A 12857-nucleotide genomic window follows, 5' to 3' on the forward strand; every position below is an offset into this window, starting at 1 on the left:
AGATAGTAGAAGTTAATCGCAAGCATCTATTTACTATAACATTACGTTTTTATAAATATTAAGCTATTATGTGGCGTTGTAAAGCCTCATTTTTGAGATCGCTGAGATGGTGTTCAGCGTGCACGAGATGAATCCGTGCACGAGGTGCACAGACACGTTAACCTCAGGTTTTGCATGATTGGCCAACTTGGCGGCTTTGGCGAGGGTCTCTCCTATATCTACATCATTCCGACAGTAGTTTTCGCTGCAACTGAACATCTCCTCTGTCAATCTCATCTCTGTATTTTCTCCCTCTGTAGTTACATGCTTTGACCCTTTTATCTTGTTTCCAACAAGTTTATCAGCTACCCACACAATGATGAAGCAAAAACCAAGAGCCCAAGCCGATAGAATCGATGATGCAACTTGGAATCAGCACCGCGAGACCATCCACCGCCTCTTCATCCTTGAGAACCGCAAACTCGAAGGACCTGAAGGCGTGATGGAGGTGATGTCCAGAGTCCATAGCTTTCGTCCCACGTAAGCTATTATGTCGCTATGGTATGCAAGGCTGAGACTGGTCATCTTCTAGCAAAGCGCAGTATGAAGCTCGTCTTCGATCTTGGAATCTTCGGAAGAAGATCACAGAACGAGAGTGGGCTGTTGTTCTTTTACACGTACATACAAGGGCACGGCACGGCAAAAAGACTCTTGTCATATTTAACGGCGCGCTTCTGGACGAGGAACGGGTTACGAGAGAAATCAACCGACGCCTCTCAAGATACCATGGGCGTCCGAACATCTTACAAGGTTAGGCTATGAAGTGGCCGCTAATTTAGGATTTAACTAAAATTATAGACCTTCCCAGGATACCCCTCGGCTTCAGGTTGGAGTCCCCGCCAAGTTCTCCCGTTCCATATGCAGATAATGCCATATCCGGTCACAATCCCACAGACTGTGTAGATCCGGATCTCCTTCTGGCAATCGAGGCTATAGGCAAAAACTGGATCGCGGGCCGACAAAAATCACAATCGCGTTTTTCTCTGTTCACACTGACCTCATCCGACACAACATGGAAGCATAGAATTGCACCAGAACGATACGGGAAGCAAAAACGATCTGTGCTTGAGAATCATCCTGACAAGAGCCTGTACTTTTACCCGTCATGCATGGGGTACTATGCCGATGAAAATGTCGCGGATGAGCTAAGAAACATGGGTCCTGGAAATCATTCTATCGGATGGAATTTGATTGTGGATTCATCTCAACCACCTTCATTCAAAGACGGATATGACAATGGTTTCTTGTGGGGGATCGATGGTACAATAAAACTACGTCACGAGAGTTGGCACTGCAATGATTGCTCTAATCGCCAGACACCATCCCCACTTCACGACCAGTGCGAGCAATGTGGTTCAACAGATGGAAGTCCAAAGGTACAAGAATTTGGACAGCGCGTGCAGTTCAAACTCGTTATTCCTGGAGCTATGCTAAGCATCATAAGCAGAGAGAAGGGATGTAAATATTACTTGAGATCCGTCTGTGGACCCAAGAACTACCCGATCTTCCGTACTTACATCGACAGCACCAACAAGCGCGCGCCAAACCCAACCACAAAGCCGCCCCAGGCAACCCCCAGTACTGCGACCCTGAAACACATCTAGAACAAGTCGTGTATCGGCCCGACTTCGATTCAAACGTGCCAAAAAGGCCACCCAACGTATCACTAGTAAACAAGGCATCACTCATTATGCACTCCAAAAAAAACGAAAACAAAAACAAGGGTGGGTATAAAACCATCTTGATAATTTCTCTCTCTCTCTCCTTCCTATTCAGGTATAATAAATGTAATAGTAGTGATACAATCAGTCTCTCTTACTCTCCCATTCCCAATCCATATTCACATCCACACTCCTACTCCGACCTTCCCCCCCCCCCCCCCAAAAAAAAGACAACTACTGCAACTGCGTCGCCAACTGCGTAACCTGATCCTTAAGATCCTGGCTCTCGCGTCCCGCAGCCTCATTAATCTTATCCCTCAGGTGATCAACCTGGAGACCAGGCGCAGTAGGTGCCCTACCGAGCGCAGTTTCGATCCTTGAAATCTGCATTTGGAGGAAGAACTTGGGGACCTTGATGCTATTGACCTGGGCGCTGCCCTCGCTGCGCAGACCGGCTTCGGTGGCGTGATAGACGTTGAGGGCGTCTTGGAAGGCCTCGAGGTTGGATTCGGCGAGGGGGGTTGCGGTTTCGAAGAGGCCGAGGGAGAAGGCGAGAGGACCCTGGCCCGAAGAGGCAAAGTTGATTTGGGAAAAGGTTTGGCCGCCAGAGGTGACGTCGGGGATGTTATCGATTGTTTTGGCGTTGGCGTTGCACGTGACGCTGCCTTGGATTTGGTCGACGACGGCGCTCGTCTCGGCAGGGAGCTGCTGGTTGCCGATGACGAAGCAGGGCTTGTTTTGGCGCGCGCTCAGGTTGGCTGCGGGCAGGGCGCTGGCGAGGCTGCCGAAGAGCGCAAGTGCAGTAATGGCGTTGGTGTACATTTTTCTTGTTTTTTGGTGAAGAAAAAAGTTGTAAGAGTTGTTAAATAAAGTATATTGGGGGTTTTTCTTTCGTAACAACGAAAAAATAAAAGAGACTATAGTTTAAAGAATGGAAGCTAAGGCCCTAGCCAGAGGGGGGAGTGTAGCGACTGAATGAAGAAAGCGAGAGAGAGAGAAACGAAGTGACTGTAAAACACTGTAGAAAGTAAGTGATCAGCGATAGCATTACAATGTCCTTATATATAAACGCCTCACAGTCCTATCACGAACATCTTTTTGCCCAGGCGCAAAACGGATAACAAGGCAACATCCCCCACAGCGTCCCTGTATCATGCAGACGGTGACACGATCTTGACGTTTGGCTCGCGACACTTGGGGTTTGAGCAGACCAGTTACCCACGTCGTCGGTTCGCTTATCAGCCCCCACTATAACCCGATTGTGTACCCTGCCCCGAATAAGTCGGGAACACGGTCCAATCACATGGCTTGCTGTGCTTGGATTTCTCGGAAAACAGGCACGCATTTCTGGCATGCGAAACTTGTGTGCCTTGGTGGCTGGATACTTCAGAGGAGAAAGGGGGAGGAGGTAACGAGTTTGCAGTAGTTGCTCAATGCCGCAAATCCTCATCTGATTTAGCCTGTGTTACTGCTGTGTGAGGTCAGGCAGGAAATCATAAAGAAGGAGGATTGCATGTATGCTCCTGTTTCTGTGGCAAAGCAGGTGGTGGCTTGGGGTGGGGGCAGGAAGGAGGTGTGGCTTCATAACCTGTGTACACATGTCCAATCTAGTCCAAAGCGGGGCGAGCACGTGTACCAACATGTATCCCGCAGGCCCACTGGCATATCCCTTCCACTGTGCACTTTTATGCATCAATCTACACACTCGCAGCTAGCCCTGATCATCCATTACATGCACGGCATATGAGGCGACTAGTCAATTCTGCTTCACTACTACACGGAATCTCCGCCAAAACACCGCGGCGTTCACCCTGGTATCAGTCATGCGCACTATCCTAACTCTCGGTTGGCGTCAATGGGCCATGTGCTCGAGAAAACACCGTTCTCCAACAGTCCATCTATACAAGTAACGCGCCCCTGCTGCGTTTTCAGTCCGGTGCCTAAGTACGCCATGCTAGATGTAAAGGTGCATATGAGCCCTTGGAAAAGTATATAAAGTTGACAAAAGAAAGAAAAAAAGGTGTATCCGCGTAAGCGGCGCTAACATGCTATAAATCCACTTTTGAAATCCAAACGAATGCAACAAGGTATAAAGTTATTCAAGCTAAGCTGCAGTCGTCATGGGACTCTGTGGGGGCCGCTCGACATGCTCAGCAAGGGGGCTCTTGGCTTTTGTGGCATGCTGATCATCAGGCCCTCGTTGATTCGGCGTCGACTCTTCCGCAATATCACTCATGTCTGAAGCTGCGCTGTCCGAGTCGGATTCGTCAATCTTGAATGCCTCACGGAAGTTCGCAGGGGTTATCGTTTGAGATGAGACATGTCGCTGCTTTGTCGTGTCTGCCGATAGCTTCCGAACGGCGAAGGGGTCGATGTTGTCGCTTCCTGAAGACCATGGAATTGCTGCAGTACCACTAGCAACACTACCATCTCTTTCATCCATGGATGCTGCCTCGGCTGCTTCTTGAAGCTGCTTCTTGGTCTTCAGTCGCTCTTCTGCTGTCATGTTCTGCCAGTCAGAACCAAACTGGATAACAGATGCTTTTTTGCCATGGACAGTGAAGCTGCCCTTGCCACGTGCCAGTCCTTCGCTTTCGGTAGTGTCACTGGCAATCGTAGATGCAGAGTCTCTGCTCTTGTGACCACGACGGTGTGATGAGCTACCACGAGACTCTCGAAGAGTGCGGTGTAAGCTTCTTTTTTGTCTAGTATGGGATCTAGGCGAACCTGCCAAAGCGGCAAGCGCTTGTTCGCTGTCAGGTTCAATGCCAGCCTCTGGTCGAGTTGTGCTCGTTGGTGATACCTCGGGTAGCTTGGAGTCCAACTCTTCCGCCTCGCCGGGAGGTGGGGTGGCATACTGCGACCCGTTCTCAGAGTCAGATTCCGAATCCGAATCCGCTGTGCCATCGCCTGTGGTCGATATAGAAGGCCGGTGACCAGCGACATAAGACGGCGATTGTGCAGAAGAGCTTGCGAATGAACTTCGGCGGTCCGATGTCGTGGGGCTCATTGGCATTGGAGCTATATGGAAGTGGGCAGACGGGTCATTAGGACTGGATTGCTGAGATGTTTCTGGTGGTGTCTTGAAAGCTTCATCCCCACCAAAGTCTGTTTCCCTGGAGGACTTGGTCCCTGGCCGACCCGACAAGCCAGGAGACAATGGGGGCGGCTTGCTTCCGCTGGTCAATGAGCTAGTTTTCGAAGTCAACCTTGCCAGACTATTGACTTTGGAGCCTCGATGAGATTGCTGAGGGGAAATCTGTGGCTGATGGACTTCTGACGGTCGATCGGTCTGTGCTTGTCTGTCAATGCCCCCTTGCCTTTCATCTTCGAGTTCCTGGGCCAAGATGTCACGGTGGCACTTCATCCGCCAAATCTCAATACGGGTCCACTTCAACTTTGCTGACAAGCGCCCTGCAGCATGGATAATAAGCTCACGTGTCTTTGGTTGAATAGGCGCAAGAATCTGAAGATGTCTAGCATCTCTCAAGCGCGCTTCCAACTCTTTGATAACTGATGTCAACTTGTCCTCGGATTCGGATATGCGCACCTGCATGAGGTCTTTCCGGGCGTTCATCATTTGCTGTGCAAACTGGCTGTCAATCCTTCCGCTTTGGACCGTCACCTCACCAGTGGCTGTCGGTATTGTCCTGGTTGAATGCGAGGATTCTAGACGCCTCATGCCCCGGTTCCTCTGTCCTTCGTACAAGCCACCAATCATGCCTCTTGAGCGGACACCAAGAGTCTCGAATGCGGCAGTATAGTTCAGTACACCCAGCCATTCATTCAAATCTTTCTCGCTATCAGCTAAAAACGTTTCCTCTCCGGCCTTTGAAAACATAACGAAAGCATGCTTATGTTTCTTATAAGTGTTGTCGACCAGTGCAACAGCACCATCCATCGGTATAATATGATCTTGTTTGAAGTCTGGCAGGGCCGGCTGGAACACTACGGGGCCGGCTTCACCGCGTTTCAGGTGTTGCTCATGTTGGCTCATTAGGCTTCTCGTCCATGTAGAATTGCGGAACAAGGACAGCCCCGACCGTGTGAGTACAGCACCCCATTCTTGCCATGGCGAGCGTGCCTTCTTCTTTTTCGTGTCCTTTCGCCATAGGATGCCAACCTTGGTCACTGGCATTTCTACAATTCCAACTGAGGTACCGAGCGGGTTTTCCTGGGCAGCTTCTGACATGAAAGCCTCCGGCCTTGATCTGGAAGACACAATTTGGATTACGCCGTACCTTGAAAACAGCTTGTAGATATTCTTAGTATCTAGTGTTGCCGCAGTTCCGGTGTAATTGTAGGGGTCGTCCAATTGCATCACGTCTCGAATAGTAGGACGAAGCGCATCGAGCTTACCCTCGAAAATCAAGGTGTACGGATCGATGGGCTCTTTCGCCGCCTTTCTCGCGGGATCATTCATTGATCCCTTGAGTACAGCTGTCCTCTTGCTTTTCTTCGAAGTGATGTTCTTCAGGTCAACCTCATCGTCAATATGGATAAAAGGGGTGTAGACGATGTTGTCGTAGAAGCAACCCAAGACATCAGCTGATACGCCTTCACAGGATGAATTCTTGATGTAGTCTGGCCTCTGCATTTTTCTTTTGTTGTTCTTGTTGAAGACGTCAGTGTGGAGAATGATGATGGAGAAGGATATAAAGTATGCTTTGTCTACGATGCGTTAGAAGCTTGAACATGTTTTTTATGCGCAGAGTAGCATTACCTGTGTTGATGTAAATGCCGGGGTTGCACTCATGATAGCGGTCAGCGAAGCCCTGAAGAACACGGTCAATCTGCTGCGCCTCCCTGGGCAGCTCGACCTGCATGAGCAACTTGCGAATGGCCATATCAATGGGATCACCGAAGAAAGCAAACTTGCGCATGTAGCTTCGCAATACCGCAAGCAAAAAGGGATCGTCAGTTTTGCTGAGGTAGCTGGCGACAACACTTTTGTCAAAATTGTTTGCTTCGATTCGTTCCAGATATCTTCCTGGGGTCTCACCCTCTTCGCGCTCCGGTAGGATCAAAGTTTCTCGGCTAATGTTCATTGAATTCTGGTGAGAGGACAGGGCAGAGTTTCCTAAGAAGCCGTGAGCAGATGCGCCATGTCGGGGCGAATGTGGCTCAGAGTTCTGACGAAATCTCGATCCGAGGCCAAAAAGATTGCTGAAACTACTTCTTCCAGCAGTCGATATTGAAGTCCTGCCACTGGGACCTCCGGGTGGTGTGGGAGATCCAGCGTCCTCAGATCGCGCGTCTAATGAGCCCATTGTCGAAGAGCGCCCTCGGAGCCCTAAGCGAGCAGCACCGTTGTTGTTTCCTGAAGAGTGAGCCGAGCGAGATGATCTGTACGAATCGTTGCGAAGGAGAGTGCCTGAACCGGGTGAGGCCAAATTCAAAGCACCAGTAGCTAGAGCAACTTGCGATGCAAGAGGGATTGGCGGCGTTTGTGCCCCTGAATCTCCATGGTCGACACGGCGCGCAGTCAGCGGCGGACTTCCTGGTGGTGAGTGTTGATTCGAGGCCGAACTCCTTGCGCCGGTCGAGGCACGTGGGGTAGCAGGTGCGGTGTCGGGGAACTGTGGAGGCTCGACCTTCATGGGCAGGGGGAACAACGATGCCCGTTGCTTCCGGCGGCCAAAGGTGAAGCGGCCGGTACCCGTCCGAGCCGGGTGGCTGGGTCGTTGGGGGTTTTCAAAGGAGACGTGGCCGCCGGAGCTTCCGTCTGACCTGGAGGATTCGGATGCTCTGGTAGCAGGAGGGGCCAAGGAGTTTGTGCTTTCGACTGATTCACGTGGGTCGGCAAGCATATCTGGAAGGCGCTGCTTGCATGGTAGTGGGTGCTCGGTTTGGTCGTCGTGAACATTGCCATTGCCCTTTCCAAAGCCGAGGGGTCGCCGCTTTCTCTCCATGGACTTGCGCAACGTGGTGGGCTTGTCGGCTAGGCTAGGGTCGAAGGAGCGTCGTCGCAGCGCAAGTTGCTGCATGCGGCTCCTCTTGGGCGTGGGCTTGGCATAGTCTTCGTGGTCGGTTATTGTGGGTGCGGTGGTGATAATGGCGGGCGCTATTACGAGCTCTACGTCAGTACAGGGTATGCGAAGACTCGTGATGTTTGTACATACTCGCGGGGGTTGCAGGCACAGCAGGGACGGGTGGAGCGTTGTCCTGGTCATGGTCATGGTTGCCGGCCTGTTCCTTTGCCCTGATGGAGAGCTGCGAGTCCGAGGCATGGCGGAAGCGCATCAGACTGAAGCGCCTGGTGTTGGGCGTATGCTCCTGTACAGGCGGAGAAGGTGGGGAGTCAGCGTCGTGGCCGGTTGAGGGCCGCGCCATGTCGGACGAAGTTGGGCGGTAGCCATCTTCCGAGGCGGCGATGCGAGTAGAGTCGAGGTTGTCGGTAGACTTTGCAAAATGCGAGTCCTTGTCGGCGCGCCTGAAGAGGCCCGCCGGATCGAGGGTGCTCCGCCGCTTGAGGTCTCGTTCGCTGCGGTTCGGGCGGAGAGAGCGCAGAGGCATGGCTGCTCGCGCCGACTAGCAGCTCATGAAGGCAGGAATTGCGTCACGATGCGGCACATGGCACAGCAGAGAGGGAGGCAGGCAGGGGGCGTGGCCGTGGACGTGGACGTGGACGTGGACGAGTGTTTACGGGGGACGTGTTGGCTTGTGTAGGGGGGTGAGCAGCAGTGCGGTAAGGCTGAGTGAGAGGGAGCGATGCTGGGATGGGCGGGTCAGAGACTGGGCACGATGGATGCACGCGTAGGTAGCCGGACTGGGACAGAGGGGCAACCGACGTCACTGGAGCGGGTTTTTTTTCGGGGACTGTAGGTAAGTAAACTGTATAGGGGGATGTGGACGAAGAGGCGCCAGGCCGGAGGGCATCCGCTGTCTCCAGGCACTGGCGGGCGCACTGGTACTCTTTGTGCAGCGCGCGGTGGAGAGGCCGCCAGCACCAGCCACACACACGCCCAAATGCATACGCCCAAGCCACACCGATCGGCTCTCAGCCACATCTGCCACGTTCTGCCCCGGCATCCCAACCGGCAGCCCGACAGGCCGACAGATGGGGCAGACACTACATCGACACTAGGCCACTAGACACCCTTCTTTTCTCCGCCCAACGCGACGTCACCCCGAGCAGCTCATAGCCTGGCCAGCGACACTGCTTCCTCGCCATGCGCCGGCCTACGCTTGCTGTGCTGAGCCTGCTGTGCCTCTCGCCTTCTTTTACCCTCGCCGCCCCGCACGATACGACATCGCCGCTCCAGTACGATAACCAAGGCACCTACGCCTCGGCCCACAACGCGTCACCACGACCATGGCGCCGCCTGTCCGACGCCATCATCCGTAGGATATGGGCCCTGCCTGCCGACCAGAAGCGCCTACATGGCGACAACCAAACTCCTGCCGTGGCCAATCCATTGGGCTCTGGCCTGGCCGCCCAGTATGGCGACGACATTGTGTTGAGATTCAAGATCCGCACCGCCGACGAGGCTACTGCATTGGCAAAGGCTGCTGACATTCTTTTCCTCGACGTTTGGGAATTTAATCAGGACTGGGCCGATGTGCGCATTGCAAAGGATGTCCTGCCTTCCCTTCTGGACCTGCTCCCGCCATCGCTCCACCATGCCCACGAGCCACTGCTACAGGACCTGGGGCTCGCACAGGCAATCTTCAATTCATACCCATCCCCCGCCTCTGTCCCATCTCACCATGACGATCGCTTTTCCCCAAATCTCCGCCCATCGCCGCGGGCCGGCAAAGGCCATGTCTTCTTCCAGGACTACCAGCCCCTGTCCGTTATCAATCCGTGGATGAGCCTCATGGCCTCCATGTTTACTACCCATGTCCGCCGCATCAATGTTGGCGTCAGCTACCAAGGTCGCGAAATGCCCGCCCTGCGTGTCGGTGTGCACCCCACCAACGACGATGAGCCGTCCCAGCCCAGAAAGACCATCCTCGTCACAGGCGGTATACATGCCCGTGAGTGGATATCGACTAGCACAGTCAACTACCTGGCCTGGAGCTTCATCAATGCCTACGGAAAGGACCGCGAGATGACGCGACTGTTGGAAGAATTCGACTTTGTATTCGTCCCAACCCTGAACCCAGACGGCTACGTCTTCACGTGGGAGACAGACCGTCTCTGGCGCAAGAATCGCCAACCCACCAGACTGCGTTTCTGCAACGGCGTAGACCTCGATCGCAGCTATCCGTACATGTGGGACGGTGAATCGGCACAGTCAAGCCCCTGCAGTGAATCTTTCCCTGGTGATGCACCATTCGAAGGCGTGGAATCCGCACGCTTCGCTGCATGGGCGAAAAACGAGACTGAAAACAACAATGTCGAGTTTGTGGGCTTCTTGGATCTGCACTCATACTCACAACAGATTCTGTATCCGTATAGCTACTCGTGCCATGAAGAGCCACCTGCCATTGAGGACCTTGAAGAGCTCGCCATGGGCCTGGCCAAGGCTATCCGCGTCTCCCGCAAAGGCCAGACATACAAGGTGACATCTGCATGTGAAGGCAACGTGGCGTTCTTCAACGAAAAGAAGAAAATCTTTCCGCGTATCGAGTCGGCTGGCGGTAGCGCACTCGATTTCTTCTACCATGAGATGAAAGTAAAGTATTCTTACCAGGTCAAGCTAAGAGACACAGGCAGTTATGGGTTCCTGCTACCAAAGGAGAACATTATCCCAACAGGAGAGGAGATGCTGGATGCGCTTTTGTATTTTGGGCGCTATGTCCTCGGTGAGGTTGGCATTGCTCAGCAGGGCAATGAGGCCAAGGTGGCCAAGTCCGAAGAAGACTGGGTTGTTGTATCAAAGGATGGTAATGTCAGTGGCCTTGAGACTGAGTCTGAGATCACGGAGTTGTAATTTACGTTCATGTATTGTACCCGAAGAAAATAGTTTTTTACGCATCGCACACACCTAGTCTTGTAATATGTGCGTGTGTTGCGCGAGCTCGATGCGGCTCTTTTCGCAAAGCAAAACATGGCAACAGCCTGTTGTGGTAAACTGCGGGCCATGTGCAATCATACTTGACCACTTCGAGCCGACGTGTGTCATTGCGCAATGCTCGTGCAGATCCGGGGATGTTGATGATGACAACCTGCCTGCTCTGGGTTCATGGCAGGCACAAGGAACATTGGACATAAGCAAGCCACAGAGCGTTCAAGATGGCGCCAGGGATCCTGTTGGTTTTTATCAACGGTGTTGCATGTAGCGGTCGTTCACTTGCACGTGGACCCCGTCCGTGCCGTTAGGCGAAAGCTAAGATCCTTACAACGTCATGGCTTCAAAGTCTCAGTGAAGCAACAGCTTCCGTGTCTGCCACCGTCATTTTGGCGCTGCCGACACCCGGAATCTGCCATTGCACTGTTGTCGTCTTCCGTCGCAATTACTCTTCCACTATTGACCATCAATCTGACGTGAAACACAAACACATAGCCCGTCATGGCATCACAAGCTACGGAAACGACTCCCTTGGTGTCGTCAATGTCGAGCTCTAGTCGAGCAACACCCCATAAACCTCAGCGCACCGTCACTTTCAACCCGACCGTCCTATCCACCAGCCCAAAACCCTCCTCGCCTCGCTCGTTATCCCACGGCGCGTCCTCTTCGGGTCATGCTGCTACGACCCAAGGCGGGCAGCCAATGCTGTCGACCTTGAACAGCAAGCTGCGGAGGAGAAACAGTTCAGGCGCTCCTGCTCGGATACCTCCCGCACCGGTACCCAAGATTGGTCCGCAAAGAACGACGAGGACTGCACAGAAACTGAAGCTCCTCCCCGATCCGGCTGCCGATGAAGCCGAAGACGAGGAGAGTGGACGCGACGTATATGTACAATACACGCGCATCAAAGACCCCACCGCAAGAAGAGATGCTGCCAGGCTTGGAAAAGCAGACAGAGAACGGTTGCCCAGAGTAACAGCATATTGCACGGCTGCTTCCTACAAACTTGACGAGATGATGCGATTTCTGAAGGGAAAGCAGAAGACAAGAGGCGCTTTGCCCAAGCGTTTTGATGAGTGCATATACTCGCCGTATAGCTATGGTTCAACGAAGGGTCCAGAGGAGATTAGTAGTACTGCCGTATTGGGTGACTATCCAGAGGAAAGACCGAGGAGATTCTCAGACAGCGCGATTGAAGTGGAACACGAGAATGAGCGGAGAAGACAGGACATTATCGATTTACACGATGGCGGTGATTCGCCCGATGTTACCAACGAGCAAGCTGTGAGCCAGAGACGCCCGTCCATCACCCATGCCGATTCCGACCCCCCAATGGACACACCTGACTTTGATACGCGCGTACATACACCAGAAGTCTTTCTTTTCGAATACGGAACTGTTGTCTTATGGGGTATGACGCTCCAAGAAGAGAAGAAATTCCTTAAGGAGATTGCAAAGTTCGAGGTGGACAAGCTCGGCAAGGATGAGATTGAGACGGAAGAATTCAATTTCTACTACACACGCGAATACCAGGCCCGGATATACAACGACTTCATCAGTCTGCGCGACAAGAAAAACTACATGATCAAACTCGCCATTAGTCACGGACTGTCTCAGAGTGTCAAAACGTCGCTATTCGAAGACTTGGTGGACAACACGATTGACGAAACCAAGGACATCCCAGCCGAGATTGCGAGCTCGGGAAAGATCAATCTCAACAAGAAACAGATCAACATGCAGATAGGAGAGCTGTTCATCCTCCGCATTAGTATACATTTGCAAGGATCTGTTCTCGATGCGCCGGAGCTCATGTGGGCAGAGCCACAACTGGACCCGGTCTACCAGGCGGTGAGAAGCTATTTGGAAATGGATCAGCGCGTCAGTCTCTTGACCGAAAGACTGAACGTCATTGGTGATCTGCTTGCTGTGCTGAAGGATCAGCTGACTGTAACTCATGTAAGTTAGGCTTTTTTTTCGCCCATGTCTTGAAGATCAGCTTGGCTAATGAACAACACAGGGTGAACTACTCGAGTGGATTGTAATTATTCTGATTTTTGCCGAAGTTCTGGTTGCCGCCATCAACATTTTTGTTGACCTGCACGCTGCGGACTAAGTTATTGGCATTACTTTTCTTTTTCCCACGGTGTACGATAGTCGGCTTGCGGCTCCGCATAACGGGCGTTCGGGGGTACAGTTGAAC

The 12857-nt window shown here is 52.6% G+C and overlaps 5 protein-coding genes across 5 annotated transcripts; 3 read left to right on the forward strand and 2 right to left on the reverse strand.

Annotated features, from left to right (window-relative positions):
• Positions 1-355: 355 nt before the first annotated feature.
• On the forward strand, positions 356-965 carry COCMIDRAFT_52771 (uncharacterized protein; the record flags this gene model as incomplete). Its single annotated transcript, XM_007694572.1, has 3 exons — positions 356-512; positions 556-789; positions 838-965. Coding segments are annotated over 3 exons (519 nt in total), but the record flags the coding sequence as incomplete, so codon positions are not given.
• A 969-nt stretch (positions 966-1934) lies between these two features.
• On the reverse strand, positions 1935-2522 carry COCMIDRAFT_40995 (uncharacterized protein; the record flags this gene model as incomplete). Its single annotated transcript, XM_007694573.1, has 1 exon — positions 1935-2522. One exon carries the CDS (start codon positions 2520-2522, stop codon positions 1935-1937), a length of 588 nt encoding a protein of 195 aa, XP_007692763.1.
• Positions 2523-3804: 1282 nt separating this feature from the next.
• On the reverse strand, positions 3805-8216 carry COCMIDRAFT_108078 (uncharacterized protein; the record flags this gene model as incomplete). The annotated part of the gene is made up of 3 exons (XM_007694574.1): positions 3805-6371; positions 6424-7776; positions 7823-8216. 3 exons carry the CDS (start codon positions 8214-8216, stop codon positions 3805-3807), a joined length of 4314 nt encoding a protein of 1437 aa, XP_007692764.1.
• Positions 8217-8872: 656 nt separating this feature from the next.
• COCMIDRAFT_9446 (uncharacterized protein) lies at positions 8873-10579 on the forward strand (the record flags this gene model as incomplete). Its single annotated transcript, XM_007694569.1, has 1 exon — positions 8873-10579. One exon carries the CDS (start codon positions 8873-8875, stop codon positions 10577-10579), a length of 1707 nt encoding a protein of 568 aa, XP_007692759.1.
• Positions 10580-11158: 579 nt separating this feature from the next.
• Positions 11159-12770, forward strand: COCMIDRAFT_108080 (uncharacterized protein; the record flags this gene model as incomplete). The annotated part of the gene is made up of 2 exons (XM_007694575.1): positions 11159-12613; positions 12675-12770. 2 exons carry the CDS (start codon positions 11159-11161, stop codon positions 12768-12770), a joined length of 1551 nt encoding a protein of 516 aa, XP_007692765.1.
• Positions 12771-12857: the final 87 nt, after the last annotated feature.

The sequence above is a fragment of the Bipolaris oryzae genome (assembly GCF_000523455.1).
Source record: "Bipolaris oryzae ATCC 44560 unplaced genomic scaffold scaffold_226, whole genome shotgun sequence".
NCBI classification, from domain to species: Eukaryota; Fungi; Ascomycota; class Dothideomycetes; order Pleosporales; family Pleosporaceae; genus Bipolaris; species Bipolaris oryzae.